General features: G+C 61.8%; 3 protein-coding genes across 14 annotated transcripts in view; 1 reads left to right on the forward strand and 2 right to left on the reverse strand.

The window, feature by feature from the left end:
* Positions 1-43: 43 nt before the first annotated feature.
* Positions 44-7456, reverse strand: TSEN54 (tRNA splicing endonuclease subunit 54). Of its 5 annotated transcripts, none has more exons than XM_061392848.1 (11): positions 6650-7456; positions 6137-6301; positions 5962-6025; positions 5793-5876; positions 5349-5447; positions 4214-4266; positions 3185-3277; positions 2347-2990; positions 1480-1540; positions 1039-1155; positions 44-550 (listed from the first exon to the last, which is right to left on the reverse strand). In XM_061392848.1, exons 4-11 carry the CDS (start codon positions 5856-5858, stop codon positions 400-402), a joined length of 1284 nt encoding a protein of 427 aa, XP_061248832.1. In that variant the 5' UTR covers positions 5859-5876; positions 5962-6025; positions 6137-6301; positions 6650-7456; the 3' UTR covers positions 44-399. The 5 variants fall into 5 exon arrangements, with proteins under 5 accessions (XP_061248832.1, XP_061248828.1, XP_061248830.1 ...); XM_061392844.1 differs by lacking the exon at positions 6650-7456 and adding an exon at positions 6462-6571; XM_061392846.1 differs by lacking the exon at positions 6650-7456 and adding an exon at positions 6462-6571 and having other exon boundaries at positions 387-550; positions 2486-2990.
* Positions 7457-7672: 216 nt separating this feature from the next.
* Positions 7673-21791, forward strand: CASKIN2 (CASK interacting protein 2). 2 transcript variants are annotated; one of them, XM_061392840.1, is made up of 20 exons: positions 7673-7789; positions 8915-9465; positions 13888-13939; positions 14486-14583; positions 14946-15091; positions 15194-15289; positions 15378-15508; positions 15695-15803; positions 16125-16233; positions 16455-16549; positions 16992-17253; positions 17385-17503; positions 17615-17675; positions 17789-17880; positions 18078-18188; positions 18267-18368; positions 18447-18585; positions 18724-20172; positions 20265-20487; positions 20873-21791. In XM_061392840.1, exons 2-20 carry the CDS (start codon positions 9372-9374, stop codon positions 20961-20963), a joined length of 3579 nt encoding a protein of 1192 aa, XP_061248824.1. In that variant the 5' UTR covers positions 7673-7789; positions 8915-9371; the 3' UTR covers positions 20964-21791. The 2 variants fall into 2 exon arrangements, with proteins under 2 accessions (XP_061248824.1, XP_061248823.1); XM_061392839.1 differs by having other exon boundaries at positions 7674-7789; positions 17382-17503.
* The window catches only part of TMEM94 (transmembrane protein 94), a 36763-nt gene continuing 30523 nt past the window's right edge, over positions 21600-27839 (reverse strand). For 2 of the 7 annotated variants that reach the window (XM_061392834.1, XM_061392832.1), the window contains 14 exons: positions 26781-26962; positions 26523-26691; positions 26192-26307; positions 25982-26081; positions 25530-25638; positions 25174-25363; positions 24868-24945; positions 24532-24617; positions 24022-24103; positions 23658-23806; positions 23481-23575; positions 23290-23383; positions 22961-23131; positions 21600-22799 (listed from right to left, as the gene is read on the reverse strand). In XM_061392834.1, the coding sequence (XP_061248818.1) occupies positions 22727-22799; positions 22961-23131; positions 23290-23383; positions 23481-23575; positions 23658-23806; positions 24022-24103; positions 24532-24617; positions 24868-24945; positions 25174-25363; positions 25530-25638; positions 25982-26081; positions 26192-26307; positions 26523-26691; positions 26781-26962 (1694 nt within the window). In that variant the 3' untranslated portion in view covers positions 21600-22726. The remainder of the gene's footprint in view (positions 22800-22960; positions 23132-23289; positions 23384-23480; positions 23576-23657; positions 23807-24021; positions 24104-24531; positions 24618-24867; positions 24946-25173; positions 25364-25529; positions 25639-25981; positions 26082-26191; positions 26308-26522; positions 26692-26780; positions 26963-27839) is intronic. The other 5 variants (XM_061392838.1, XM_061392836.1, XM_061392837.1 and 2 more) reach the window with 3 other exon arrangements.

The following is a 27839-nucleotide window of genomic DNA, read 5'->3' on the forward strand; positions in this document are numbered from 1 at the left end:
GGTGGGGTAGGGAGGACTCTTCCAGTAAATCCAGCTACAGCAGTAAAAGGATATATATATATATATTTAATGGCTTTGGCTTTATCGCATGAAGCAGGCACACTCTCATTTAAAGGCACAGAGTCTTCTCTTCTGCCCCACCTCGCTGGCCTCTTGGAATCTAGTCCTGAATTCCAAGGGGATTACTGCAAGGCAGCAGTCTCAGACCTGGGGCTTAGAAGCGCTGTAGCGGCCAGGTAGCGGGGCAAGGCTTTGCTCTCCTGTGGGCATCAGATACCCAAGGCCAAGGCCCAGACTAGCCTCTGAAGCTACAGATCAGAGTCTGGGTGTAGGAGGCAACTGCAATGGTCCCTGAGAGTGGACAGTCCAGGTCCCCCAGGGCAGACCCCAGCTGGGTGGTCAGTGTTCCAGATCCCTGGGCAGCGTGAAGTCCCTGAAGCTGTAGAAGGAGATGTCTCCATGATCCACCAGGGCAAAAATCAGAGGGACATCCCCACTCTGGTAGGACAACCGCTTGAGGGTGCAGAGGTCTGGGACCAGCTCATCAGATCTGCAAGAATCAAGGTTAGACTGAGACCTGGCCAGAGCCCACCCATAAGTTTGGGAAGCCAACCCTCCTAAGCTCCCAGGGAAGGCCGATGTATGACAGGAGTTGGTGGGACAAGAAGTCTGGCCCCGGGCTCTCCTGTCTGCAAACCACATGGCTCTGATTTTCCAAGTAACACCCAGGGCCCTGGTAGGGTAAGGAGACTGGGAATAGTGAGGGTCTTGCCTCTCTTTTAGCCCGGAAACCCCTCATTCACATCCTTCTGCTGGCTGAGCCTGGAACTGAAATGGCCCAGGAGAGAAGCTACTCGAAAAGGACAACAAGAGTGAGAACTGAGGATGAGGACGCTTGGGTTCCCGTAGCACTAACTGGCTGTGTGACCTCTCTGGACCACTGGTTCTTCTCAGGGACTGACAGATTATCGGGGGGCATGGAGGGGACATCCACGTGGTTTCCAAGAGGACTCGCAGCCACGCTCACTGGTCTCGTACCCGCTAATGCACAGCCGGACATAGGGCTTGCCAGGGTTATTCTTTCGGAAGGTGGCCACGGCGTCAGCCTGGTAGACATCAAAACTGATCTCCAAGCCCCCGGGCTTCTCCAACAGCCTGAGGACAGAGTGAGAAACCTTAGGAGACAGGGGCACTCCTCTCCCACCTTTTCTTTCCATACCACCTTTTTCCTCCCCGTTTCAGGGAGCAGCCTCCTCCAGGGAGACTAAGGAGGAGCAGTGACCCTATCTCAGAACTGGTGGGATAAATCATCAATCTACTTGGCTCTTACTCCTGCGGATATACAGGAGTATTATTACCAGGGTAGGGGCCCCTGAAATGATCCCCCAGCTCATGCCCAACCTCAGGAGTCAAATCCCAGCTGCCAACTCCTGCTGGCGCCCCAAGTACTATAGAGGTGGGCACTACCTGGAGACTCACCGGGCACCTCCTTCAGCAAGGTGCGTTGTCTGCAGCACAGAGATCTGCTGAAGGACTGAGGCTACAAGGACAGTGAAAACAAGGCACTCGTGAGGAGAGTCGACCATCCAGACTCCCTGACATCTCTGAATCTGCTATCTTGTTTGGGGTTGCCAGATTTAGCAGATTTTTTTTTTTAAAGTATAGGTATGTCTCATGCATGGAGAAGGAAATAGCAACCCACTCCAGTATTCTTGCCTAGAGAATTCCATGGACAGAGGAGTCTGGCGAGCTCCAGTCATGGGGTCACAAAGAGTTGGATACAACCAGGCGACCAACACACACGTCTCATGCAATATCTGAAACATACTTATACTTTAAAAAAAAAAAAGTTATTTATCTGAAATTCAAATTTAACTGCTCTGGCAATCTCACTCTAGTTCCTTACAACACACCACATTCCCATAAGGATTGTAGTCCTGAATATATTAGCACTGTTCTTGTCTTATTCTCTACTCTTAACATGTAGGGTATATAGGAGATCTTCCTTTCATTTGGCCAACATATCGCCCCCTTGTTCCCCTCTAACAGAGGTGGGAGACACAGGACCACAGCCATCCACATGCATCTTGTTTATGATTTTAAGGATGCGGTTGTAGTTTACATTCCTCCTCGCCTCTCCTCAGGCACAGACCAGGCTGTTTCTAAACCTTCCCAGGAGCCTCTTCGCTGCTTCCTGCAGTGGACAATCCTGTGGGTTCCACTCCACCTACCGCTCTCTCCTCCCCCATCTTCCTTAAGCCTCCATCAGCTGCAGTCAATGCACGCCGCTTTTAAAGGCATGTGATCCCTCAGCTGCCCGTGGCCTATGGCAGGGTGATGTGGTACCTGGGGAGTCGGCGTGATCGGGACTCAGCAAGGGGGTGACAGGCTGGTCCCACAGGTGTGGGGGGCGGCTCTGGGTCTTCTGCAGGTGCCGCCTCTGCAGCAGCTGCTTGTACTCCCGCCAGCTGGAGCAGCGCTGTACCTGGGGGTCAGCGTTCACATCCTCGCGGAAGTGCTGGGCCTCTGCCTGCCGCTCCCGTTCCCGCCGAGAGAGCTTCTCCTTCCGCTGGTTGAGCCTCTGGCACCAGGACTCGGCGTCCGTCTCCCGTCCAGCCACGTTGGCCGGGAGCAGCTCAGGAGCGGGGGCGAGCAGGAGGGTATGGCGGCTGTCTGCAGCCATGTTAGGGAAGGAGATCTGCTCAAAGTTCCAGCGGGGCTTAGGAGCCCCCGTGACCCCGTCCTCTATTTTGCCATTCTCTGGGCTGCATTGTGCCCCCTCCCTGCCCAGACCAGGGCAGGGTTTCAGGGACCCCAGCAGCTGAAGGGGGCCCACGGGGCTCTTTATGGGGCTTGACTCCTGGGGTTTCTCCTCTGGGCGGCAGCTGTTCTGGTTCTGGGGAGGTGGGCTGCAGGTTGCTGGGCTCTCGGGTGTCCCATCCATCCCCTGCAGGAGGTTCTGCAGGGCCTTGGGCTTCTTATTAATGGACCTGAGGGAGAGGAAACGCAGCCCATCTGCTCCTGACTGCTGAGGTGCACATGAGCTCCGTAAGCCCTACTGCCTCCCTGAGCCCCTGCGGGAGCCACCCCAACCCAACTTTTAAGCCCAGGCATTCTCCAAGGTCCCGAACACCAGCACTTCCACAGAATTCTCCCTGTGGGGTGGCCATGCGGGGAGCATTACTGAGAGCTGGAGCTCCTCCTCTTCCTCTTGCCCTCCAGGCACTGGGCACCACCGTCCAAGTTCAGCTGCCGCTCGTAAGGGGACAGGACAGAGCTGTGGGTGAGAATGGGTGGGGGGCAAGCAACTGATCCACCTCCTCAGTCTGGTGCTCCCCTTGGAATGTGTGAGGGACTGGCCCAGAGTAAGTCAGCGGGCCAGGGCTAGAACCATAACCAAGGGCTGGAGCCCCAGGCAGACCCCACACAGAGTAATGGGGGAAGACACAGGGGCCTCCCTGCGCATCTTTGTCCAGGCCTCTGGGTCTCATCAGTGGTACCTTTGAACAGAGGTTCCCTGACACCAGGGCTCCTGCAGAGCCAGCAATAAATAATTAACACTGGTGAGAAAAGTCAGGAGAACTGGAAAACTTGGAAAATAAAGAAAAATGAAAATAAAACCCATGGATACCAAGGTAACATTTTGTTTCCTACAAACACACATATTGACTGTCTTTCTCCATATCTCTGTCAAAAATGACACTGTACTAACATACTGCTGTTTGGTCCTTTTTATATTCAACAATATAGTATGGCCCTTTATTACAGCATTCTTCCCTGCCAGGAGTTTTTCTTATGGCTGTGAGGCTGTACTGTCCATTATAGTAGCCCTAGATACAAGGGGCTATTTAAGTTAAATTTAAACCTATTAAAATAAAAAATTCCACACAAGCCACATATACTGGACAACACAGACAGAATATTTTTGTCACTACAGAAAGTCCTATCAGATAGTGCTGATCTAAGGGATAAACTCTAATCTGTGTGACCATGTTTTCCCTGTTGGGCTTATACGAGGTTTCCAAGATCACTGATTTTGCAAAGTGATGGTGTTTTGTGTAAGCTCCCCTCAACACAGGTTCTGTGGGGTAGTGCTTTTGTTCTCTGCTCTTCCTCAGCAGCCAGCAGAGGGCCAGCACCCAGTTAGTAGTCAGTGTTGGGCTTAGTCGCTGGGGACTAGGATAAATTCGAGGGAACTAAGACAGGGATTTACCTTGGTTGGAATCGTCGAACCACATAGCCGAGTCTTTTCAGGTGGCTGAAGACCTCAAAAAAAGAAACCCGAAGTCAGACGTCCACTTATGGAAAAAAACTGTTCTCCAGACAGAAGCCATTCACCACACCCCCAGATTCCAAACCCTGCTACCAGCAGGACCATACTCTCTCATAAACACCCTCCCCACACTGAGGTCTCAAGTCTCTGAGTTGCTGTCTCTCACTGGCCTTACTCTGGGCACGAATGACAGCAGTTTCTTGATTTAAATGCAAATCCCCAAAAGCTGATAGCTGATGGACCAGGGAAAAAACTTAAGCCAGAATATTTTGATACCAAAGCTGTCACAAGTGAAGCTCCTGACTACAATACAGACAAGACAACAGAGGGGGCGGACATCCTGCTGCCCCACAACACTTCCAAAGATGGGTGGGTTTTTGGATGAACCACATGTTCCTCCATGTGGCCCTGTATCCATATATGAGCGATGTACACAGGTATGCCCCAGCTTGCTTGATCTCTCAGTAGCATTCAACGTAGCCAAGCCCTTCTTCCTGAAAAGACCTTCTTGTGGTCTCTCTGATGCCCCCTCTCCTAGTTTTCTCCGTTGCTGGACACTCCTCACATCCGTTATCTTCCCCCTGACCTCCTCATGTTAGAGTGCCCCAGATTTCAGACACAGACTTCTACTCTGGCCACACCTCCCTACAGCCCAGTGGAGTCTGAAATATCCATGCCATCAAGATCTCCACATTTATGTCTCTAGCCTTGTGCCCCTCCTCCTCTGTGTTTTTCTTGGCACTCAACTCTGAAGTCAAACATCCACTTGCTTTCTTACCTATACATTACCCAAGCGCCCCCACTAGGACGTAAGCCCTTGTCAGTCTTGGAGCCTCAGCACGTGGCTTGTTGTGTAGTCACTAAGTTGTGTCTCTTTTGTGACCCCGTGGACTGCAGCCCGCCAGGCTCCTTCTGTCCATGGGATTTCCCAGGCAAGAATACTGGAGTGGGTTGCAGTTTCCTTCTCCAGGTGACCTACTGGGTCGAACCAGAGTCTCTTGCATTGGCAGGTGGGTTCTTTACCACTGAGCCACCAGGGAAGCTCTTGTAGGTACTTATAAAGGGTGGCTGATACCTGGTACTGCAGGAAAGTCACCGTGTCCTCAGTCAGCAGCAGCTGGTAGGCCTCTTGGATAGACAGCGGAAGGTCTTGGTGGAAGAGCTGGATGGAGCCCTGAAAGTGCAGCCCATAGCTCGGCTTGTGAACCCTCCCTATGGTGGCACGGCCAAGGGAGCAACTTCCCCACTCTGCTATCTGTGTGCTACACCCCCCACCCATCACCGCAAGAATCAGGCCGGCCAGGAAGGGGAGGGGGGAGAGGGAGGCAGCATCGTTACTAACAGACTGGAAAGCCTGCTCCCTGAGTGACATTCTTGTCTCCTGCTCTAGAAAGCAGATTACAAGACTCCCCCCCCCCCATCCGAATACTCGGTTGTAGATACTTTTTCCCCCAGAAGAAACGCCCTTCCGGTTCTTTGGTCACAATCCCCTCTCCACTCTCCCAGGGGCCCCACTCACACACTCCAGCAGATACAAGGCCTCTTCTGGATGAAGCCGCTGCCGGCCCTGCTCTGAGAAGCCCATGGTCTGCCAGAATTTACCCTGCGGGGGACCCAGAGCAGATGTCACAAAGGAGCCCGGGAAGGCAGAGTAGGCGGGTCCCCGGTCTCTGAGCCCCGCCGCTCACCGCAGGAGACTTCAACTCCACGAAGCCTTCTTCTGGTCTCCACTCGGCGGCCACCAAACTGCCCCTGGCGAGGAGCGGGGAGAGGGGTCCGTCTCAAGCCCACCGGATCAGACTTACGGGGTCCAGCCGCCCAGTCCGCCCCGGCTCCGCCCCCGCCCCGGCCCGCCCCTCTCACAGGCGCTCCACGCGCTCCTCGGCCAGCAGCTGCCAGAGCTCCTGGCGGCACAAGCGCAGCCGTTCGGCCTGGGCCTCCGAGCCGTCGGGGAGGAAGTCCTTGGGGCCATGCGAGCGCTGGGGCAGCTTCTGGGACCGGGAACGTGCGGCGAAGAGCTCCGGGGCACTGGGGGAGAAAAGGCCGCGGCGTTAGCGCCGCGCAGTCGGGGCCGCTCAGCCCAGGCTGGGGATCCCCAGCCCGGGTGTTCCGGGCCCGCTCCCGCGCCCACCCCGCGGCCATGGCTCCCGCCCCCCACCCCCAACCCCGAGGCCCGGCCACGCCGCACCTGAGCACGCGCCCGGCCGGAACCTCCACGGAGGCCGACTCAGGCTCGGGATCCATCGGCTGGGGCTGGCCGACGCTGCGCGCGCACCGCCCTGCCCCACCCCTCCCGCCCCGCCCACCGCCGGGAGTCCGCGCGGCCCTAGCGCGCGCGGGTTCCACCGCCGCTCCCCGGGGCTCCGGTCCACCCACCTGCTTCCCACCTTCCTGGGTGTCCTGGGTCCTAGCGCCCGCCGACAAATATGCGCCGCGATTACTAGGGGGCGGAGAGCTTGCTAGTTTCTGGATTTGTAGGAGCTCCCCCTCTCGTATCCCCCGCCCGCCTCTGGGGCTCCTCTCTAGTAGTTCTCGAGAAGGCTGGCGTTTGAAAGCGTCGTATGAAGAGTTATAAGCGTGACCCTCCCCTCCGCAACCCCGGACTGCCTAGTCCGCACCACCCAGGCTGGACCGGGAGGAAGGCGGGGTTAGAGAAAGGAGAATGCTGGGTTCCCCAATTCGGCTTCGCACACTGAGGGCCACCACGGGCCGCCAGGTGCAGACTATGGGGGCCCGCAGTTCCTTCAGGTCCTTCTGTTGAGTCCCTGCCTGGGGGCTCGGAAGCCGGGCATCCAGGACTTGGGGGGGCGGCGGGAGGCGCTGTCCGACCCACGACGGTGCTGAAGCGCCACCCCAGCCGGTCGTTAGCGCCTCCCGGAGCCTGGGGTCCCCGCCGCCGCCGCCTCGGGCCGTCCCCACACGGCCCGCTAGGTGGCACCATCGCTCCGACCAGGGGCCGTCGGCCTGTGACTTCGGGTCGCGGGCGGAGGTCGCCGCGGGAGTCCCGGGAAGGACGAGGGGCGAGAAAGAAGAAAGGGGGGACTCCCCAAGTGGGATTCCTGGGTCTCGATTCCCGGCCCATCACATCGCGTCCTCTCTCGCACCCCGTCACACACACGGTGTCTCTCCCGTCCTTCTGAACTCCAGAGCCCCGGGTCGCGCCCGGACTCCAGTCTGGACCGAGGCTCGCTCTCTAGTCCCCGCCCCCTCCCCGCCCCCACCGCTTCACCTGGACGCATGCGCGGACGCTCGAGCCCGGGGAGGTGGGGCGGGGCCCCGCGCGGATCGGGGCGGGGCCGCAGCCTTTGATTGACAGCCCGGCTGCGCGGCCGGGACGGTCCCTCCGCTCCCGATCCGGTGGGAGGGAGGGGGGAGGGGCGGGATTTCCTGCGGGAGGCGCCGAGCCGGCCTTGGAAAAGGAGGAGAAAAGGGGTGGGGGGGGCAGTGGGAGCCGCCGTCCAGGGGGCCAGGGACCGAGCAGGACCGGCCGGACCCCCGGCGGGGCGGCTGGGAAAGGTGAGACTGCGGGGCCTGATCTGGGGGTCAGCACTCTTGAGGGCCGGCACAAAGTAACTTTTCTTGCGGGATCCGCGGGCGCCTTCATCCGTCGGGTCTTTCTGTCCTCCTCGCGCCAGTACACCGTCTCCCCGCATCAGTCCCTCCGGGCGCTTGGCCCTCCCGGTCCTTCTCGCCGCTTTGTTCCCCGGTCGGCCTGGGCTGGGCTGGGTTGGGGGGTTGCGCGGCGCTGGACTGGCATTCCGGGGGGCGGGGGAGCCAGCCCGACCCCATGCACTGCCAGGGGCGCCCTCCCCCAATGTCGGGCCGCGGGCTTTGAGCTGGAGTGCCATCTGGTTTGGGCTTGGGACTTATGGGGAGTAAGAGGACCCCAGCTAGGGCCCCAGGCCTGCCGCGGGTCTCATGCCACGGGACTCGGGCAACAAATTCTCGGCCACTGAGAAACTGACGTAAGCTTTTCTAAAGTGAAGTCGGGACTGTGGGACTCAGATTCAGGCTTGGGAGGGCGGACAGCCCCATTTAGCAGCGGTACCCCAGCTCTCATCTCTGTTCTCTGCCCGGCTGTTTCTTCATCCCGCACTAGGGGTGAGGATGGGTCAGCAACAGGTGCTGTAAAGCCTCACTGTTCTGCAGGCAGACCCTCCGCCAGAGATGGGGGGCCATACCTCCCCACTCCACCTTCTGAATTCATAAAGAGCCCTGGGGCTAGGGCTTCCGGTGATCAGGGCAGAGCCTAGATGGGGAGGGGTGACCCCTACCAGTCCGCCTGTGCCTGACCCTCCCAGGCCCCACCTTCTGGCCCACCACTTGTCTGTGGGTGTCAGAGCCTCAGGCTGTGGAGAACAGGCTGCTGGCCCGACCTGCCCCCGTGCGTCGTGCTGCCAGGGCCCCTCCTGCCCCGGGTTGAGGTGCTGCCAGGTGCCCTGGGGCCTCGGTGACTCAGCCTCCCCCTCCCAGAACACCCCCTCCCGGCCTCCCAATACTCCTCTCATGCATGGCGGCTCCCTCCCGCTTAGAGTGGCTCAGCCCCTCCCTTGACTCAGAAGGGCAGCCAGGGTAACTTGGGGGCTCCCTGGAAGCCCTGTCCTGTTCTTTTTCTGAGCCCTGCTTCTGGAACCCTTACAGACCCAGCCTTCAGCAGACCCTCAGTGGATCACACCTTCTCCAGACCCCCAAGACCTGGCCGCCCCTGCTGCCCAAGGCACGAGGGAATGCTGGCTTCTCTCTGGGTGAGCACCGGTGCTCCTGAGCCACGTCGGGAAGATTGGCGCCCCCAGTCCCGGCCCATTCCTGGGCTGTCGGAAGCTGCAAGCTGATATCCGTCCAGATTTCCACACAGCCTCCATCCCCTCAGAGATCAGCTTTCCTGCTTGTGGCGGCAGCTCACGAAGCACCTTGAAGGAGTACCCGTCAACGCCTACCAAGAAGCCCACTGCCTGGGACACCAGACACACTCCCCACCACCGGACGCCTGGCCCTCCAAAGGGCCAAGGGATGGCACCCTGACACCTCAGCTTAGACCAGTTTCCCTGCCTCTGCCCTGGACCCCTGAGCCCTGAGTCCAGCCCAGGGACCAGGAAGGATGGGTCGAGAACAGGACCTGATCCTCGCCGTCAAGAATGGAGATGTGACTGGCGTGCAGAAACTGGTGGCTAAGGTCAAGGCCACAAAGACAAGTGAGTACTTGGTGGGGTGACTGTCTACCTGAGACCCTCCTCTGAGTGCCAGGCTATGGAGAGAGGCCTGGGGGGAGTGGTCACTCTGATCTGGGGACTTGGGGTGGGAGTACCTCAATGTGGGAACGTCAGAGAGGAAGTTGGGTCCCCCTTGCTGTGTATCCTTAGGCAAATCTCTTAACCTCTCTGGGCCTCAGTTTCCTCACCTGTAAAGTAAAAGGGTTGAAGTACATTCATTCTAATTTTGGGGGAGTGCCTACTGTGTGCCAGGCTCTGTTCTACGCTCTGAGCTCTAGCAGTGAACAAAACCAGCCCAAATTCCTGCCCTTGTGGATTTGCCTTCAGCAGGTGGTTTTTCCAGTGTGTTCTTTGGAGCCATGGGGTTTCTGGCAGTGGGTTGGGAAAGACTGAATAGGTAGCGCTCCACCCCTGGCCCCTCAGTCCAACCAGAGCATCTCTGTGTTTTTATCAATTTGATGACAACATTTGTGAGATAGCTTTTTTATTATTATTTAGTCACAGCAGTGGGACACATTTATTGTGGGCTCCTCTGAGTGTAAGATAGCTTTTTAAAAAGAGAATTGTGCTTAAAAGAGGGGTTTTCCTGGTAGCTCAGCTGGTAAAGAATCTGCCTGCGATGCAGGAGACCCCAGTTCGATTCTTGGGTCGGGAAGATCTGCTGGAGAAGGGATAAGCTACCCATTCCAGTATTCTTGGGCTTCCCTGGTGGCTCAGCTGGTAAAGAATCCGCCTGCGATGCGGGAGACCTGGGTTCAGATCCCTGGGTTGGGAAGATCCCCTGGAGAAGGGGAAGGCTTCCCACTCCAGTATTCTGGCCTGGAGAATTCCGTGGACCGTATAGTCCATAGGGTCGCAAAGAGTTGGATACGACTGAGCAACTTTCACTTTCTGTTTAAAACAAAGTTCACATTATCTAAGCAGTTCCTGAAGCCTACTGGAGGTTGTGTGTTCAAAGTTAATTTCCTGAGAGAGAGAGGTCTCTCTGCAGCCTGGTGTCTCTAGTCAATAAGGCTGTGAGGGCTCCGTGTACAGGTGGCCACACCTGACTTCCAGCTCCTGAGTGCCCCTGCAATGAGACCCGCCCCCCCCCCCCCCAAGAAAAGTAGACCTCTGGGCTTCAGGGCAAGCTCCCTGGACTGTCCCAGGAGGACACTGGACTTGTTCCCTGAGTTCCTCGACCAACAGGGACAGGAGGGGAGGGAGGATCCTTCTCAAGTGCTGGGGCTCTAGCCCCAAGACACAGCTTGGGCCTTGCACAGGAAGGAGTCCCCCGGGCTACCCGAAGATGTCTGATTATCCCCACCCACACCTGGGAGTATGGGTGCCCAAAGGAAGGATTTTAAGGGCCTGGGAGTTGTGCACATGTGTGAGTGCCCCCGCTTCCACACCAGGGCAGGACACCCAGGTTGTTGGGAGATGGAAAGGGTGCTCTCTGTGCCCTGGGGAAGTGGGTGCAGGGTGAGCCCAATAAGGGGAAGGTGCCAAGAAGGGCCCTAGAGACCCAGGAGTGGGAGCCACTCCCCTCCTCCCTGCACCTCGGTGTTGTTTTTGGCGATCTGCCCAGTGGGGCCTTGGCCTCATAGCCCTGGGGCCTCAAAGTGAGGCCCTCAGGGAGGCAAGTGGCTGGAGGCTGGGGGCGGGAACTTTGCAGCTGGGGTCCTAGGCTCTGGGAAGGTCCCTGGTGCTCGGGGGAATGTCTGTGGGGGAAGATGACCATTCCCCCACCCCCACCCCCAAGGGATTTGCACAGACATAGAGTCATAGGGTCCGGGGACTCCCTGTCTCTCTGGGACTCCCTGTCTCCTCCTCTCAGAGGGAAAGCTGGTGACAAAAAGGAGATCCCAAAGTGACCTTTGCAGACCCTAGGGCTCTTCCCTCATGGCTCAGTTGGTAAAGTATCTGCCTGTAAGGCTGGAGACCTGGGTTTGATCGCTGGGTCCGGAAGATCCCTGTATTCTTGCCTGGAGAATCCCACAGAGGAGCCTGGGAGGCTACTGTCCATGGGGCCATATTGTAGTTGCCTCTATTCCCTGTGAGACAGGTACTTCTACATCCACTTTACACATAAGGAAACTGACACTCAGAGAGGGTTAGTGATTTGCCCAAGTTCACACAGCTGTGGCGTGGCAGATCATACCACAAGCCCGAGCCCCCCTCCCTATGCTACTGCACTCGGCTGTCCATCAGAATCATCCAGGGGTAGTTCTGAAAGTGCCGACTCCCTGGTCTCCCCCAGAATTACTGAATCATCACAGATAGCCCTTGACTTTGGAGAACCAGAAAGTTCTTCAGGTGATTCTGAAGCCCAGAAGGGTGAAGGGAACTGCCGGAAGGGAGGCGTCAAGGGCTCCCTCTTTCCCCTCTGGGCGGTGGCTCGAGCTTCCTGGCTGTCCAAAGAGGGGTGCTCCCTGAGCCTCCTCCGTTGGGTAGCAGGTCACTGGGGGGCCGGCCCTCCCTGCCCGCCCGGGTCCTCAGGGTGCAGGTGCCTGGGAGGAGAGGGCGACCGATGCCCGAGCCTGGCCTCCGCCCTTCCTTCCTCCTCCCTGCTCTGAGCTGTCCCCTTCTCCGACCAGAGGAAATGGAGCGGGCTGGGGGTGGCCCGCTGAGCTCACATCCTCCGCCCGAGCCTAAATCAGGAGCGCGACCCTTCCACCCCCAGAGCCCGGGCCTGGGAAGAAGGTGGTGGCGCAGGGGAAGTGCCTGGAGCCGCTGCCAGGAACCTAGGACCCTCCGCCCTCCCCTCCAAGGTCCCCAGCCCAGTCACTCAGAGCCTCTCCCCCACCGCCTTTCCGGCCATTGTTCTGGAAAAAAAAAACACACAGAGCCACCCAGGCTGGCCCTACCCTTGTCCCCATCGTGTTGTCCTGCCACTCCCCGGAGGGGCTGCCTCTTGGCCGCCCCGGACCGTCCAGGCGGGCAGCAGGTGGAGGGACTTCCCTGTATTGACCTCCTTGCCCTCACCGAGGCCCAGAGAGGTCCTAGGGCTGGCCAAGGTCACACAGCCGGGCGGAGGAAGAAGAATCTGAACCATGCGCTTCCTGCTCCTCGGGCCTCTGTTCTGTCCACTGCACTGAGTGGTTCTGTGTGACAAGGACTTTCCAAGGGGTCTGCAGGATGGCTGGGAGCAGCCTCCACCCCCTCGCGGCTTCGTCATGCCTCGGCTCTTACCTTTCTGGTGCAGCGCCATTCGGCTCGGCCCTAAACGTAGCTGTCCCCCCTCTCCCTGTCCTGTGCGCCTCCTCGCTGCAGGCTTGGTCCCTCCCTATTGGAATGAGGCCCTTTTTTGCTGGGGTATTCAGGGGCCCACCGGGGCCTGGGGGGCAGGCCTGGACCAGCATGCTTGGCACTGTGCCCGGCTGGGTTGAGCCGGGCCTCCTCCTCCTCCTCCTTCCCGGCAGGGGTGGGTTCCAGCGGGAGGCAGGGGCCGCCTGCGACAGCACTCTCCTCTCCCTGAGGACCGCCGCCCCCTGCCTCCTGCGCCCGGGCTCACACGTGGAGCACACCTGCATGAACCCTGTCCCTGAGAGGGGACTGATCCGGTATCCTACCCCTGCCCCCTGTTCCTCTTGCCACCCCCTGCCCCGGGGCATGGAGCTGTCTGCCAGGAGCTCATGGGGTGCAGAGTCTGCAGTTCCTCCCCTGACAGGGGCCGGTGGGGGGAACAGTACCAGCTTTCACTGGAGACACCGCATCTCGGGAGTACGGGCTAACGTGTAAGGAGCGCTAAATGCTGATAGCTCCCGTCTTTCATGAGGGTCAGGCGTTGTACTCACAACTCTCGTACGTGGCTTCTGTGATCAGCCCGTTTTACAGATGAGGACCCTGAACTGAAGAGGTTAAGTGACTCTCCGCAGATCACACAGCGAGTGCCTGGCAGAGCCGGGGCATGGTGTAGGTCTGCATGATGCCACCTTCCCCTCTAGCTCCACTCAGGGATGCCCCCCGGGCCGGGCACGTGGCCCTTGGGTCCAGCCCTGGCATCCGCCCTCTCACCCTCAAGCTTCTGGCCCCTCTCTCTTCTCTCTCAGCCCCCTCGGCCCTGTGGAACAATGAGACTGGCTCCTCGGCCCATTCAGGCAGGAATGCTAACCATGCGCTCGTGGGCCTGTCCTTTGAGGGCACGGCAGGCCGGGGGGCCCCCCATCTCCGCCCCCTTCGACTATAAACACGTGGGGCTGGGGACCCAGGGAAGCCAGGCCACTGCTGCAGCAGCTCCTTGCAGTCAGCGCCCTCCAGCTGATGGGCTGGGGTGGAGGGCCACAGGGACCAGACAGCTTGGCAGGCCATGGGACAGGTGCTTTTCTGCACTCCGAGAGGTCAGCGGAAGCCGAGCGGTGGGCAGGAGGGACCCTGGGTCAGGGGTGGGTACGGGTACCCTGACACCTCTGCTCTAACCCCCAGAGCTCCTCGGCTCCACGAAGAGGCTCAATGTCAACTACCAGGATGCTGATGGGTGAGTGAGAGCCCCCCCCAGTCCCTCTTGAAAACCGCGTGGTGGGGGAGGGGCGGGGAAGGATCAGGGGCCTGGAGTCCCTTTCCCTCTCAAACCCGGCCCTGGAAGCGTGTTCGCTGAGTGCTCTGGCCCGTCTGCCTGCGTGTCTGCCCGTGGGGCTGCCCCTGAGTGCAGGGAAGGGGCCTCTCTGAGGGGCCTCCTTGGGTCTGATTCCTGCTGGGCCCCATTTTCTCCCTGGAGGGTAGGAGCCCTGGGGCTCCTGCTCCCACGGCCCCCTCCCCTGGGCCCGCTGAGGGGGAGGCCAGACAAACAGGCCTCTCAGCCCAGACACTAAGCCCTTTCATGCCGCAGCCCAGCAGCTCTGCGCTCCCACGGCATGGCTGGCAGGGTGTGTGTGTGTCGGGGGCGGGGGGTGCGGGGGGGGCGGCCACAGTGGGCAAGTAACTCAGCCACGCCAGCCCCCAGGATGAGTCTGCCCTGGAAGACCAGGATTTTGGGGGTGGAGACTGCTCCCTGACACCCCTGACCTGTGTCCCACCATGCCAGCTTTTCGGCTCTCCACCATGCCGCCCTGGGGGGCAGCCTGGAGCTCATCGCCCTGCTGCTGGAGGCTCAGGCCACCGTGGATATCAAGGACAGCAACGGTGAGAGCCCAGGGTACCCCCCACCCCAGACCCTGGGGTCACTGTGCCCCTGCCACATCACGGCAGTGCCAAGGCATGTGGGCATGGCTTCTCGGAGCTTGCAGACGCTGGACCTCGTCAGTCTTCACAGCCTACTGGGGTCATGGGTGGTACTGACAGCCCATTATCCAGCTGGGGAAGTTGAGGTTACAAGGCCACCAGATCCTCTGTGGTGGGCATGGTGGGCTTCTGGCTTCAGCCGGGCCTCTCCCTGGCCACATCTAGCTTCCTCTGGGTCTTCTCCCCTCCAGCCAGGGCTCAGTTCTTTCCCCCAACCCCAGGCCGTCCCAGGACCTCCCTCAGAAACCCGTCCCCTCCTGCAGGCATGCGCCCACTGCACTATGCGGCCTGGCAGGGCCGCCTGGAGCCCGTGAGGCTGCTGCTGCGCGCCTCTGCGGCCGTGAACGCTGCCTCGCTGGACGGGCAGATCCCACTGCACCTGGCTGCCCAGTACGGACACTATGAAGTGGTACGTGAGCCTGCCAGCCTACAGGGCGCTGGGGCTGGGGGCAGGGGCCGGCACAGCGGGCCCGGCCAGACCAGACCCCTCACCCGGCTCCCCCCACCCCAGTCAGAAATGCTCCTCCAGCATCAGTCCAACCCATGCCTGGTCAACAAGGCCAAGAAGACACCCTTGGACCTGGCCTGTGAGTTTGGACGGCTCAAGGTGAGGCCTGCTGCCCTTGGGGTACTGGGTTCTGGGTGTGCGTGGGGTCTCTGGGGGGGAGGCCCTACCCAAGTGCCGGTTGCCGCAGGTGGCCCAGCTGTTGTTGAACAGCCACTTATGCGTGGCGCTGCTGGAGGGGGAGGCCAAGGACCCGTGCGACCCCAACTACACCACGCCCCTGCACTTGGCTGCCAAGAATGGCCACAGAGAGGTCATCAGGTACCCACCGGGGACCCCCCGGCTTCCTCCTCCTCTTCCTATGGGACTGATCACGTCCCCTCAGTGCCCTGCCCTGCTGCCCCCTTCACCCTGGCTCTGGATTGCTCTCCCAGCCCCCAGCGATCAGCTTCCTCTCCTTCCGTACCTGCTGCCCCCCACGCCAGTCACTCGCCCTCCCGTCTGCAGGCAGCTCCTGAGAGCCGGGATTGAAATCAACCGCCAGACCAAAACAGGCACGGCGCTCCACGAGGCCGCGCTGTACGGCAAGACCGAGGTGGTGCGGCTGCTCCTGGAGGTGGGTGTGGACCCCTGGTCACCCCGCAGGTGTATACAGATCCCCGCCGGGTGCCGGATCCAAGACCGGCTGGGGAAGCAAGAGAAGGATTGTCCTGCATGGGTTGGGGCCCAAGTAGCTGGAAAGCAGACAGACATGGTTCGAGCCCCAGTTCTGCCTTTCACTGGCTGAGTGACCTTGAGCTCGTCCCAGAACAAATTTGAGCTTCCATTTCCTCGTGTAAAATATGAAAACAGTAGCTACTTCCTGGGTAGCTGTGGGAATTGGGAGAAGCAGCCAACCCGGTGCTCAGCACAGGCTGGCCCTGCTCTGTACACCTAGGGCGGGGTGGACGTGAACATTCGGAATACGTATAACCAGACGGCGCTGGACATTGTGAACCAGTTCACCACCTCCCAGGCCAGCCGGGAGATTAAGCAGCTCCTGCGGGGTGCGTGTGGTGGGGAGAAGACCCAGCCCAAGGGCTTCAGAGCCACTCCAGAGGGTCCCTGGGAGTGGAGGAGGAGCACATGTCACATTCCTGGGGCTGGCCGGGGGGATGCTATGGGGATGAGGGGGCAGGGACCTGGGGAAGGGTCATGAAGGGGCCTGGAGGGGTGGGAAGATGCCCTGCGAACCCTCAGATGACACCCGTCATCCTCCTTATCTCAGAGGCCTCAGGGATCCTGAAGGTCCGGGCGCTCAAGGATTTCTGGAACCTCCACGACCCCACTGCCCTCAACATCCGGGCAGGGGATGTCATCACGGTGAGGACCTGATGTAGGCATTCCTCTGAGAATACAATTGGTTGCCGTCACTTACTTGGGCACCTGCTGTGGATCAGGATTGGTGTTAAGGTCTTTATTTGCACGATCTCATTGAACTTTTTCCCTTCTAAGTAAGGTAGGTGTTCTAACCACTTCCTTTTTTAGGGCTGACAGAATTGAGGCTTAAAAGAATTAAAGTGATTTGTCCAGAGTCACAAGCTAGCCTGCAGTGGAGCTAGGGTCTGAACCCAGGCTGACTCCAGACTCTTTGTTTGCCCTGGAGGCAACCCGGGGGTTGGGCTGGATGCTGGCAGGGGCAGGACTGTAGGCCCACTTGAGCATCAGGGGGCGCTCCCTGGGGGGAGGGGAGGAGCTGGACCACGGCTGCAGGCTGGCCACTTGGCGCAGGAAGTGACCATGCCCCCCTGCCTGTCTGCCACAGGTGCTTGAGCAGCACCCAGACGGCCGCTGGAAGGGCCACATCCACGAGAGCCAGAGGGGCACCGACCGTGTGGGCTACTTTCCCCCGGGCATCGTCGAGGTGGTCAGCAAGCGGGTGGGTGTCTTGGTACCCCGCCTCCCCTCTGTGCCCACCCCCCTGCGCCCAGGCTTCTCTAGGATGCCGCAGCCCCCTGCCGAGGAGCCCCTGCACCCCCTCACCTATGGCCAGCTGCCCCGGGTGGGCCTCAGCCCAGACAGCCCAGGTACGTCCTCCCCGGGAGCGGGTAGGGCGATGCTAGGCACCGGCATGAGCGTCTGGCTCTGGCCAGCTGCCAGCCAGCTGTGGGCGGGGCCCACCGGGGTTCTGACCGCTTGGCTCCTGCCCCCACAGCAGGTGACAGGAACAGCGTGGGCAGCGAGGGCAGCGTGGGCAGCATCCGCAGCGCTGGCAGCGGGCAGAGCTCCGAGGGCACCAACGGCCACAGCACCGGCCTCCTTATTGAGAACGCCCAGGTGGGTGGGGGGTGGGGGGCTCTTGGGACGAGGGCTGGACCCCTTCTCCTCCCCTTCCCCTGCTCCCACTGCCAGTTCCCCAAACAAGAGACATCGCCTTCCCGTCTCCAGCCGCTGCCCTCTGCCGGAGAGGACCAGGTGCCTCCAGGACTACAGCCCGCGTCCCTGGCAGGTAGGAAGGGAGGCGGGGGCCTGGGTGGGCCAGGAGAGATGCAGGTGGGGCAGCCGAGGACTTGGCACCCCTGCATCCTGTCACCCTGAATGCATTTCTCTCCATCCTTAAAGACAACCCGAACCACCGCCCTCTGGCCAACTATCGCTCGGGGGAGCAGCACTTCACCCAGGACGTGAGGCCTGAGCAGCTGCTGGAGGGGAAGGTATGACCTCCACTGGGGAGGTGGCTATGGGCCCAGAGGAGGGGGCGGGATGGGCCTCAGCATGGACTTGAGTTCCTGTTCGGACCAGGCCCCTGGGGTGGGGCTGGGGTTGATGGCGGGGCTGTGGCCTTGGCACTCAGCCCCCTCCCACAGCAGGCTCAGTACCGTTAACAGCACCCCCTCCCCCCAACTTGTAGGATGCTCAAGCCATTCATAATTGGCTGAGCGAGTTCCAGCTGGAGGGCTACACTGCCCACTTTCTGCAGGCCGGCTACGACGTGCCAACTATCAGCCGCATGACGCCTGAGGTCGGTGCCACAGCGGGAGGGCAGGGCAGGAACCCGTGGCCAGGGGAGGGGGCCTGACGGCATGACTTTGTGTGGCAGGACCTGACGGCCATCGGGGTGACCAAGCCTGGGCACAGGAAGAAGATCGCCTCGGAGATTGCCCAGCTGAGCATCGCCGAGTGGTTGCCCAACTACATCCCGGTGAGTGGGCGGCAGGCAGGAGCTCCCACCGCCGGCTGAGCCCTCCTGGCTCGGGGGCTGATGGTGCGGCTCTTGCAGGCGGACCTGCTGGAGTGGCTGTGCGCCCTGGGGCTGCCTCAGTACCACAAGCAGCTGGTGAGCAGCGGCTACGACTCCATGGGGCTGGTGGCTGACCTCACCTGGGAGGAGCTGCAGGAGATTGGCGTCAACAAGCTCGGTGAGGACCGCCCTGGGCCTTCTGGCTGGGCCTCCACGTGCCTCTGAGGGCCCCCAAGATGTTTCGGGGTCCAGGAGGGATGAAGGGCACCGTCTCCAGCCCCAGCTCACCCTACCGCCTCTATCCGCCTGCTCTCAGGTCATCAGAAGAAGCTCATGCTGGGGGTGAAGCGGCTGGCTGAGCTCCGGCGGGGCCTACTGCAGGGGGAGTCCTTGGGGGAAGGCGGCCGCCGGCTGGCCAGGGGCCCGGAACTGATGGCCATCGAGGGGCTGGAGAATGGGGACGGGCCCCCTGCGGCCAGCCCACGCCTCCTCACCTTCCAGGGCAGCGAGCTAAGCCCGGAGCTCCAGGCGGCCATGGCAGGGGGTGGCCCCGAGCCACTCCCCCTGCCCCCTGCCCGCTCCCCCAGCCAAGAGAGCATTGGGGCCCGCTCACGGGGGTCCGGCCACTCACAGGAACAGCCTGCCCCCCAGCCCAGTGGCGGGGACCCCAACACCCCACAGGAGAGGAATCTTCCAGAGGGCACAGAGCGGCCCCCAAAACTCTGTTCCCCACTTCCCAGCCAAGGGCCCCCGCCTTATGTCTTCATGTACCCCCAGGCCTCACCCTCCAGCCCAGCCCCTGGGCCGCCTCCGGGCGCTCCCCGGGCCTTCTCCTACTTGGCCGGCCCCCCGGCCACTCCTCCGGACCCCCCGCGGCCCAAGCGCCGGTCCCACAGCCTCAGCCGCCCCGGCCCAGCTGAGGGGGAGGCCGACGGGGAGGCCGAAGGGCCAGTGGATAGTGCCCTGGGCAGCTACGCCACCCTCACTCGGCGACCAGGACGCAGCACCCTCGCCCGGACCAGCCCCAGCCCGACCCCAACGCGGGGGGCTCCCCGCAGCCAGTCCTTTGCCCTCCGGGCTCGCCGCAAAGGCCCCCCGCCCCCGCCCCCCAAGCGCCTCAGCTCCGTCTCTGGCTCCACCCCAGAGCCCCCACCACCAGATGGAAGCCCGGGGCCCAAGGAGGGGGCCGCGGGGCCCCGGAGGCGAACACTGAGTGAACCCACAGGCCCCTCGGAGCCCTCCGGCCCGCCCACCCCAGCCGGTGCCGCATCGGACACAGAGGAGGAGGACCCGGGGCCCGAGGGGACACCCCCGTCTCGGGGCAGCTCAGGGGAAGGGCTCCCCTTTGCGGAGGAGGGGAACCTGACTATCAAACAGCGGCCCAAGCCGGCGGGACCCCCACCCCGGGAGACGCCGGTGCCTGCCGGCCTCGACTTCAACCTCACAGAGTCAGACACTGTTAAACGGAGGCCCAAGTGCCGGGAGAGGGAGCCACTGCAGACAGCACTCCTGGCCTTCGGAGTGGCGGGCACCACACCCAACGCCCCTGCCCCCCAGCCCTCACAGACCCCCAGCGAGCCCCCCGCGGCCTCTCCCAGCCCTCCCCAGCCTGACCCAAGCAGCCTTCCCACCCCCGGAGCTCCAGCCCCTCTGTCTCCCAGCTCCCCGGCCCAGCCCCTCGGGCCCACCCTGGAAAACAATCGGCGGCCCGGGGAGACGGAGCCCCCGGCTGCCCCCGCCACCCTCATCAAGGTGCCCGGAGCAGGTATGAAGCCAGGGCCTGCAGGGAGAGGGTGGCGTGGGCAGGGCCTGTGTCCGGCTCAGCTGAGTCACAAGCCAACCTCTTTGTCTCTGCAGGAACAGCCCCCAAGCCTGTGTCCGTGGCCTGCACCCAGCTGGCATTTTCCGGCCCTAAGCTGGCTCCCCGGCTCGGCCCCCGCCCGGTGCCCCCTCCAAGGCCGGAGAGCACAGGGGCCGCGGGCCCAGGCCGGGCCCAGCAGAGACTGGAGCAGACCAGCTCGTCCCTAGCAGCTGCACTGCGGGCCGCGGAGAAGAGCATTGGCGCTGAGGAGCGAGAGGGGTGAGCGTGCTGGGAGAACGGGAAACAAGGGCAGCTTCCCCACCCCCGAGTCCTTCCCCTAGGGTCTGGGCATGATGGGGAGGGGACATCGGTGTCATGGCAATCAGATCCTCAGGTGGGGGGGGGGGTCCCCACGGGGAGGGGTCACGCAGATCTGGCCTGCAGGCAAGTGGCACTTAAGAGGCAGGCGAGCTTGGACCAGTCACTTCTTTCTGTGAACCCCAGCACCTCTGTGGGAGGAAGGGTCCGTGACTCCCATGACCTTGGGAAGTTGTGAGAAACGGGACGAGATGCACACCTGGTGCTCGCCCCAACCAGGCCCCACGCCCAGGGCCAGCAGGGTGCAGACCGCTGGCTCGTCTGACCTGGCCCTTCCCTGCCGCAGCGCCCCCGGCGCCTCCACGAAGCACATCCTAGACGACATCAGCACCATGTTCGACGCCCTGGCTGACCAGCTGGATGCCATGCTGGACTGATCTGGACCTGCCAGCGGCCCTTGGTGGTGCCCACCGCCACCTCCCGCAGCGCCCACTGCCTTTCCCCCTCAGCGCAAAAGACGCCCCCACCGCCCGAGCGGGGTCCCTTCTGCCGCCCCCAGCCTGCGGCCGTCCCCACAGCAGCCCCGTGCAGAGCGGAGGGGACTTTTCAGAACCTGACGTCTCAGCAAAGCACCCCCACCCCACCCCCAGCATGTAATCTGAGGGGAGGACCCTGCTTCTCGGACAGGGACCCTGGTAAGAGCTTCCTGTCCTGGAAGAGTGGTGGCCGGGCTTCTGGGGTGCCTTCTCTGTACCCCCCCCACCTTCCCAGTGTCTCAAGTGCCTGTGCCAAGGTCCCCTGGCCGTCCACCGTGCGGTCCTGGCACCCTGAGAGGCTGGAGGCGGTAGTGCGTCTGGCCCGGCCCCCACAGGTGCGCACAGGACGTGTCAAGGGCCAGGGGTCTGCTCTCACTGTCAGCGGCACCCAGCCAGCCTCGGGCCCGCCCCTGCCTGCCCTCAGAGAGGCAAAGCTGTCTGCAGCGGGGCCGGTGGATTAACCGGTCCCTCGAACAGATCCCCAGAGTCCGAACGTTTCCAACTGTAAATGTTATTTTTTAAGCAGAGAGAAATGCGTATATTTTAAATGGAATTTATTCTATCTATAACTGCCTGTGAGGACACAGTGGGGGAGGGGCTTCAGACCACAGCGAGAGCACCCACTGCCCGCCATGGGGCTGCAAGCCTGACCTGCCTGGCCCAGGCCCCAGCTCTGTAAGCATTTAACCTCTTCCCCCAACTAACACCAATGAAAGTGTCATTCCACCAGACCGTGCTCTGTGTGTTTGGATGTGCGCCGTGAACCTCTGAGCCCAGGGGTCGCACCTGAGCCGGACCCAAGCGCCCCCGCCAATGTGCAGGGTGGGGAGAAGGCCTGGGCCCCCCCATCTCACCTTCAGGGAGGGGCTCCCTCACTGGCCCAACCCTTGGCTGGGCCCTTTCGTGGCTGCCTCAGGGATCAGCCACAGGTTTTGCTTCAGGAGTTTATAAGTTTTAATACAAACCAGTCTGTATTCATTCCCAAAAGGCTCATTTCCAGTAAAAAATATACACCAGTAAAAACATTCTCACAGGGTAACTGGGGCTGAGGCTGGAAGGAGGTCCCGGGCTGCGCCCCCAGGACTGGCTCCACAGCCTGCCCAAGGGTGGCCCAGGAGGAGGTTCTCGGACCAGGCGGGGGCTTGGCTCCGTCTTCGGGCCCCAGCATGAGGCCCCCCACAGAGGAGGAGCGGGCTTTGCCCCAGGAAGACAGGACGATGGGAGCCCGGGGAGGGGCTGGAGCCCCGGCCTCCAGTGGCGTCCTGGAGGACCGTGGGCACATCCTAGGACTGCCCTCCCACCAGAGGCCCCATGGTCCACGGCTCTGCCTAAAGGCCAGGGGGCCCTGGAGGGGGGCAGCCCACAGGTGGAGGGGGCTGAGGGCCCCTCTGCTAAGCACACGAGGTCATACATTCAAGAGCCCGGGGGTCTCCCCCTGGCGAGGAAGAGCCAGACGGTCCTGGACTGAGGCTGCAGCTCCGTGTCTCTGAGGAAGCCCCAGGGCGGGAACCACAGCCGGGTCTGACACCGGGAGCTGGGACTCCAGGGCCATGCGGCGCAAGAGCAAACCCTGAAACGTTCATGATATCAACTCCCCAGACACAGAAATGGGTGTGGCTTCAGCCCCAGACACCACAGCATCTATGGTCGCCACGGCCAGCGGCTCAGAAAGGAGAGTTCATGCCCAGCTTAGTTTCAAACTGCAGCTTCTGTCGCTTCTGGTAGCGGACGCGGACTCTGGTGGGGTGGAGATTGAAGACCAGGTTAGCGCAGACGCCGAGGCCAGGGATGGACAGGACGCAGAGGATGGGGTGCGGGCAGCAGGAAGGGGTGAGGCAGGAGGTGACCAGGGAACACGCCCGAGCCCAGAGGGGACACACGCCTGGCCGGTGGCTCACCGGATCTCGTGCAGCTTCACGACCTCGTTGGTGACCACCACAAGGACCAGAGACAGGCAGCCCAGGAGCCACGTCAGCAGAGGCACGTCCTCCAGGCCGAAGTGGACGTGGCTGTCCCTGTGTGTCCACAGCTGCAGGTCCACTGCCGTTTGGGCCACCTGCCCCAGCAGCCTGCAGGAGGCGGCAGCCCACATCAGCCGGGGGCCCCTGCTTCCTTCCCTGCCCTTCTCGGCAGGAGGCGCATCCGGAGGGTGCCGTTTAGCCCCTGGCCCAAAGCCCACCTCGCATCACAGCCCCTCCCTGGCTCCCGCCCTCCACCCGAGACTCACACCACGGGCACGGTCACGGCCCACCACAGGTTCGTCAGGGGGCTCTTTCTCCACAGGGGCTTGGTGCGGTGCACATGGGTGATGGAGATGAAGACTGGGGAAATCGTGGCGCGTGTCAGACCTCCCACGGCCAGAGGCCCTGTCCCCGGGGAGTCCCCCCGGCCCACACCCAGCTGCAGGGCGCCCCTCACCAGTGTGTAGGACGATCAGGGCAGCGGCAAGCTTCTGAGCTGACAGCAGCCCGTTGGCGAAGTTGTCAAACCAGGCTGGGGCCTTGTCGACGTGGCTGCCAAGGCAATGTGCGGGCTCAGCCTCCTCGGGGCCCCGGGGAGGTGGCCCCAGGGGTGAGGGTTCGGGGCGGGACCCACCTGGGCAGCATGATGGAGGAGCAGTTGGTGAGGTTGCGGGCCCGGGACCTGTCGCAGAAGCTCTGCAGTGTGAAGGCAAAGCAGATGAGGCACGAGCTGATGGTGAGGCTGAACTTCAGCAAGAAGCACAGCAGGAAGTAGTGCTGGGTCTGCGGGAAGCGAAGACCCGTCACTCAGGTGCCTGGGTTCACAGGGTCCTCGGGAAGTGGGCAGGCCCGGGGCGGATAAGAGCAAGGAGCTTTCCCAACTCTACCTCCCGCCCCCTTGGCCTGATGGAATCCCTCCTCGCTCCCCCAGGGCTCAGCCCCCTCCACACTCACCTTCCTTGGGAAAAGCCCAGGCCCATGGGCTCCGTGTCGCTTACCTTCTTAGGAATGGACTGAAGGTTCTTCCCCGTTGCCATAGACATGATGGAGCTATGTGGGGGCTTTCCCAGTAAAGAAATGCTAAAAAACAGGGATTGGGTGAAGGATAGGGACTGTGACCCTGTGTCCCCCAATTCTCTCTTTTTTTTAATTACGCTTTTCTTTTTTTTTAAATATTTACTTTTATTTATGTACTTGGCTGCACCAGCTGATCTAGTTCCTCAACTGGAATTTGAACCTGGGCCCCCTGCGTTGGGAGCATGGAGTCTTAGCCATTGGACCTTCAGGGAAGTCCCCATGTCGTCCAATTCTTCCCTAGGAGAAGCTTTTCAGGAGTCCCAAGAGTGAGGGCAACTCTGCTGGGCAGCCAGGCTACAACAAGGAAGGGCGCCCCCTGGAGCCGGGCGGCCCCCACGGCGGGGGCACTAGCGTGGCTTCCTGAACCTGGGCTCCTGGGGACACTCGGGGACATCCTGATCCTGGACACGGGGGGCGGCCTGGCCTCTCACCTGAGCAGAGGGTAGCAAAAACAGGACAGCCACAGGATGTCGGTGGTGCTCAGGATTGGCGGCAGCTGGACGAGGCAAGAGAGGAACTGGGCCAGGAAGAGCCGGGAAGCCCGATTAGATTCCAGCGAAGAGTCAGATGCCAGGAGCCCCGGGGCTGCCTCGCCCTGTACCCAGAGGGCTGGAGGGGACACGATTCTGCCAGCGGAGGTTCTCAGAGGCTCTGGGGGCCCCTCAGGCTGTGCTGCCTCCTCCCAGCCTCTCAACTGGTCCCGGGGCACAGGAGCCGGCGGTGGGGAGGGGGGTGCGGTGCCAATGCCCACGCCAGCCCCACCTCACCTGGATGACCACAAGCGTCAGCTGGCACTGCAGCAGGAAGAGGAAGCACTTGCGGATGCCGTACGTGGCGTGCCGGGCCTAGGGAGTGGGAAGGGCAGGGGGTGGCCGTGATCAGACCCTGCAGCCGATACGCTTCAGCCAGATGTGGCAGATGTTCACGTTAGCGAGCGGCCGGGGCAAACTAAACCTCCTGGGAGAGCTGCACCCGGAGGTGAAGTGCCCCCGGGAGCCCAGGCGGGTCCTGCACAGCGACTCCCCACCCTAGCAGGCTCTGACCTCTGCCCCCCGGCATGCGCGAGCCCCTACCTGCTCGATGAGCCGGATGATGCTGATGGTCTCCTCCTGGCGGAAGGTCAGCGAGCAGGGCAGGCTGTTGAGCTGCCCCGAGAGCTGCAGGGGGGAAAGGCCATCCGAGGCCTGGGCCATGCTGGTGCTGGTGGCATAGCCGAAGGTCTCCCAGGAGCAGCGAGACGGGTACAGGGGGTCCAGGGCGATGCTGCTCAGCATGGGAAGGGGAAAGGGTGTCCATCAGCTGGGGTCCGCCAAGACCTCATCCATCTCCCAAGGGACGGAGCCAGCACCCCCCTCTCCCCCGCTTCCTTCTCTCCCCACCAGGCCCAGGCCGGTTATGGGGAGTCCTGGCTCTGGGCTGTTGCACTGACCTGACGTCACTCTGGAGGAAGAGGCAGCTGTTCCGCAGGTTGGCGGAGCTGCCCAGGCAGCAGGTCACCTCCCCGTACTCCTGCATGATCTTGATCATCTCACACATGGCTGAGGGGGCAGAGTTGGGGGCACAAGGGTCAGGCACGTGGAGCCCCACTTGGGGCGCTGGGCAGAGACCCACAGGCCAGGGCAGGAGACGACAGAAATCAGGCCCCTCTTTGGAGCCATCCTACCCCCAATGTCATAAACATTCTACGAATGCTGTCACTTCTGAGTCCCTAGAATGGGCTACGCTGGGCTCCTGCCCACGAGACTCCCCAGCTCCTCCCAGCCCAGCTTCCTCTGCTCCCTGCATGGGAAACCAACACCCCTCCGGAGCCCGTGGGGTGCCAGGGGCTGGCAGTGCTCCACCCAGGCCCAGGCTGGACGAGCGCCCAGTCACAGCACTCACTCTCGGGGGTACAGTCGGTGAAGAGGGGCACCAGCAGGGGCACGTTGTCGATGTTCTGCAGGTGGGGCCGCACCTGGTGGATGCCCCGGGGCAGCTTGGCCTGCAGGGAGCAGAGATGCGCGTGGCCTCAGGGCCCCACCTCCCTCACTGGCTCCCCTGCCCTGGACCAGCCCCGTTGCCAACCCCAAGGCTCCAGGGGCACAGTAGTACCCGGTTGCAGTCTTCCAGGAAGCTGGGGAGGTCGCTATCCGTGGGCTGGAAGCTAATGAGGTCCGAGTGACCCTCCTCCTCCATTAGAAGGAGTCCTTCCGCGTCGTCTCGGGATGCTGCAGGGACAAAAGCCTGTCCCTCACCATGGGGCCAACCTTCTGGGGGCCTTTCCTAGCCCTGAAGATGGCGCAAAACTTCCTTTTCGAGCTCTCCTCTCCCCCCACCCCATAGACTGTAGCTACTGCAGGGGATCAGAGCCAGGTTCCCAGGAGGGATCCCGGGAGGTTCTTTCTAGCTGTAGCTCCAAGGAAGGGGGACGGCCCACACCCACCTCGTGTCCACACCAAGCCTCTGCCCTCACCCTGGTTCAGGTCGTCGTGCAGGGAGCCAGCATGGCTGGGGCTGGAGGGGGGGATCTCGGAGCCGGGCATGTCACCATTGGGCGTGAGGGAGATGTGGCAATTCCAGCCCGTCTCCAGGCCCATCTTCTCTGCAAACACCTGCACCAGGCAGACGGTGATGACAAGAGGGGCCCCAGAAGCCGTGGGGAAAGGGGCAGCGGGAGCACAGGGGTCGGTGGCTCCCCAACCTTGCTTTTGAGCTCATCCTCCAATGAGAAGTAGACGAAGCGGATGCAGGCGTTGACCAGCCCGTCGATGAGGCGCACGATGTCCAGGCGGGCCTGGTACTGGGAGGACACCATGCCCATGAAGATCTGGCCACTCAGGGCCTGCATGCAGTCTTCCTTCTCCAGCACCTCCCCGATCCCTTCTTCAGGAGGCAGCAGGTGCAGAGCCCGGCCAGGACACCCAGGAGCCGGCGGGTTCCAGGAGGCAGCCCGGGGCCACACACGTGGGCGCCACGCCCAGATCAACGAGCACACGGGCCCCAGGGGACCACACACATGTACAACCAAGACAGAAAAGGAGCCGACAGACACGGGGGCGGACGGGGACGGTGGGGGAGAGACAGGGAAAGGTACTCATCAGTCAGGTGACCATCCCTGGTCTAGGGCCAGGAGGCGGGCCCCACCCTCAGCTTTGGCTTCAGTTCACGGGCTCTTGGGTCACAAGACCCCGGAAGGCTGTGTGTCTGACGGAGTGGGGAGGGGTGCATGGAGCTCTGAATCCCTCTGTTGTAGCAGTGTTTGCGACCAGGTCTTTTGTCTGATTCCAATCAGGCTAAGGCTCTATACACACTGCTGCTGCTGCTGCTGCTAAGTCACTTCAGTTGTGTCCGACTCTGTGCGACCCCATAGACGGCAGCCCAGCAGGCTCCCCCGTCCCTGGGATTCTCCAGGCAAGAACACTGGAGTGGGTTGCCATTTCCTTCTCCAATGCATGCAAGTGAAAAGTGAAAGTGAAGTCGCTCAGTCGTGTCCGACTCTTCGAGACCCCATGGACTGCAGCCCACCGGGCTCCTCCGTCCGTGGGATTTTCCAGGCGAGAGCACTGGAGTGGGGAGCCAACACTACTGCTTTCCAGCCTTCAGAGAAAGCACTTTTCCATACGTCACCCAGCGGCAGCAGCACCGCGGCCGTGAGCGGGACACAGGTGACACTAAGGAACCTGCCTACGTCGCCAGGAGCCACCACGGCGCTCCAGGTCTAGTGCCCGCTGTCCCCTCTGCTAGGCTCTCACCCAGGCCC

The sequence above is a fragment of the Bos javanicus genome, chromosome 19, assembly GCF_032452875.1.
Source record: "Bos javanicus breed banteng chromosome 19, ARS-OSU_banteng_1.0, whole genome shotgun sequence".
NCBI classification, from domain to species: Eukaryota; Metazoa; Chordata; class Mammalia; order Artiodactyla; family Bovidae; genus Bos; species Bos javanicus.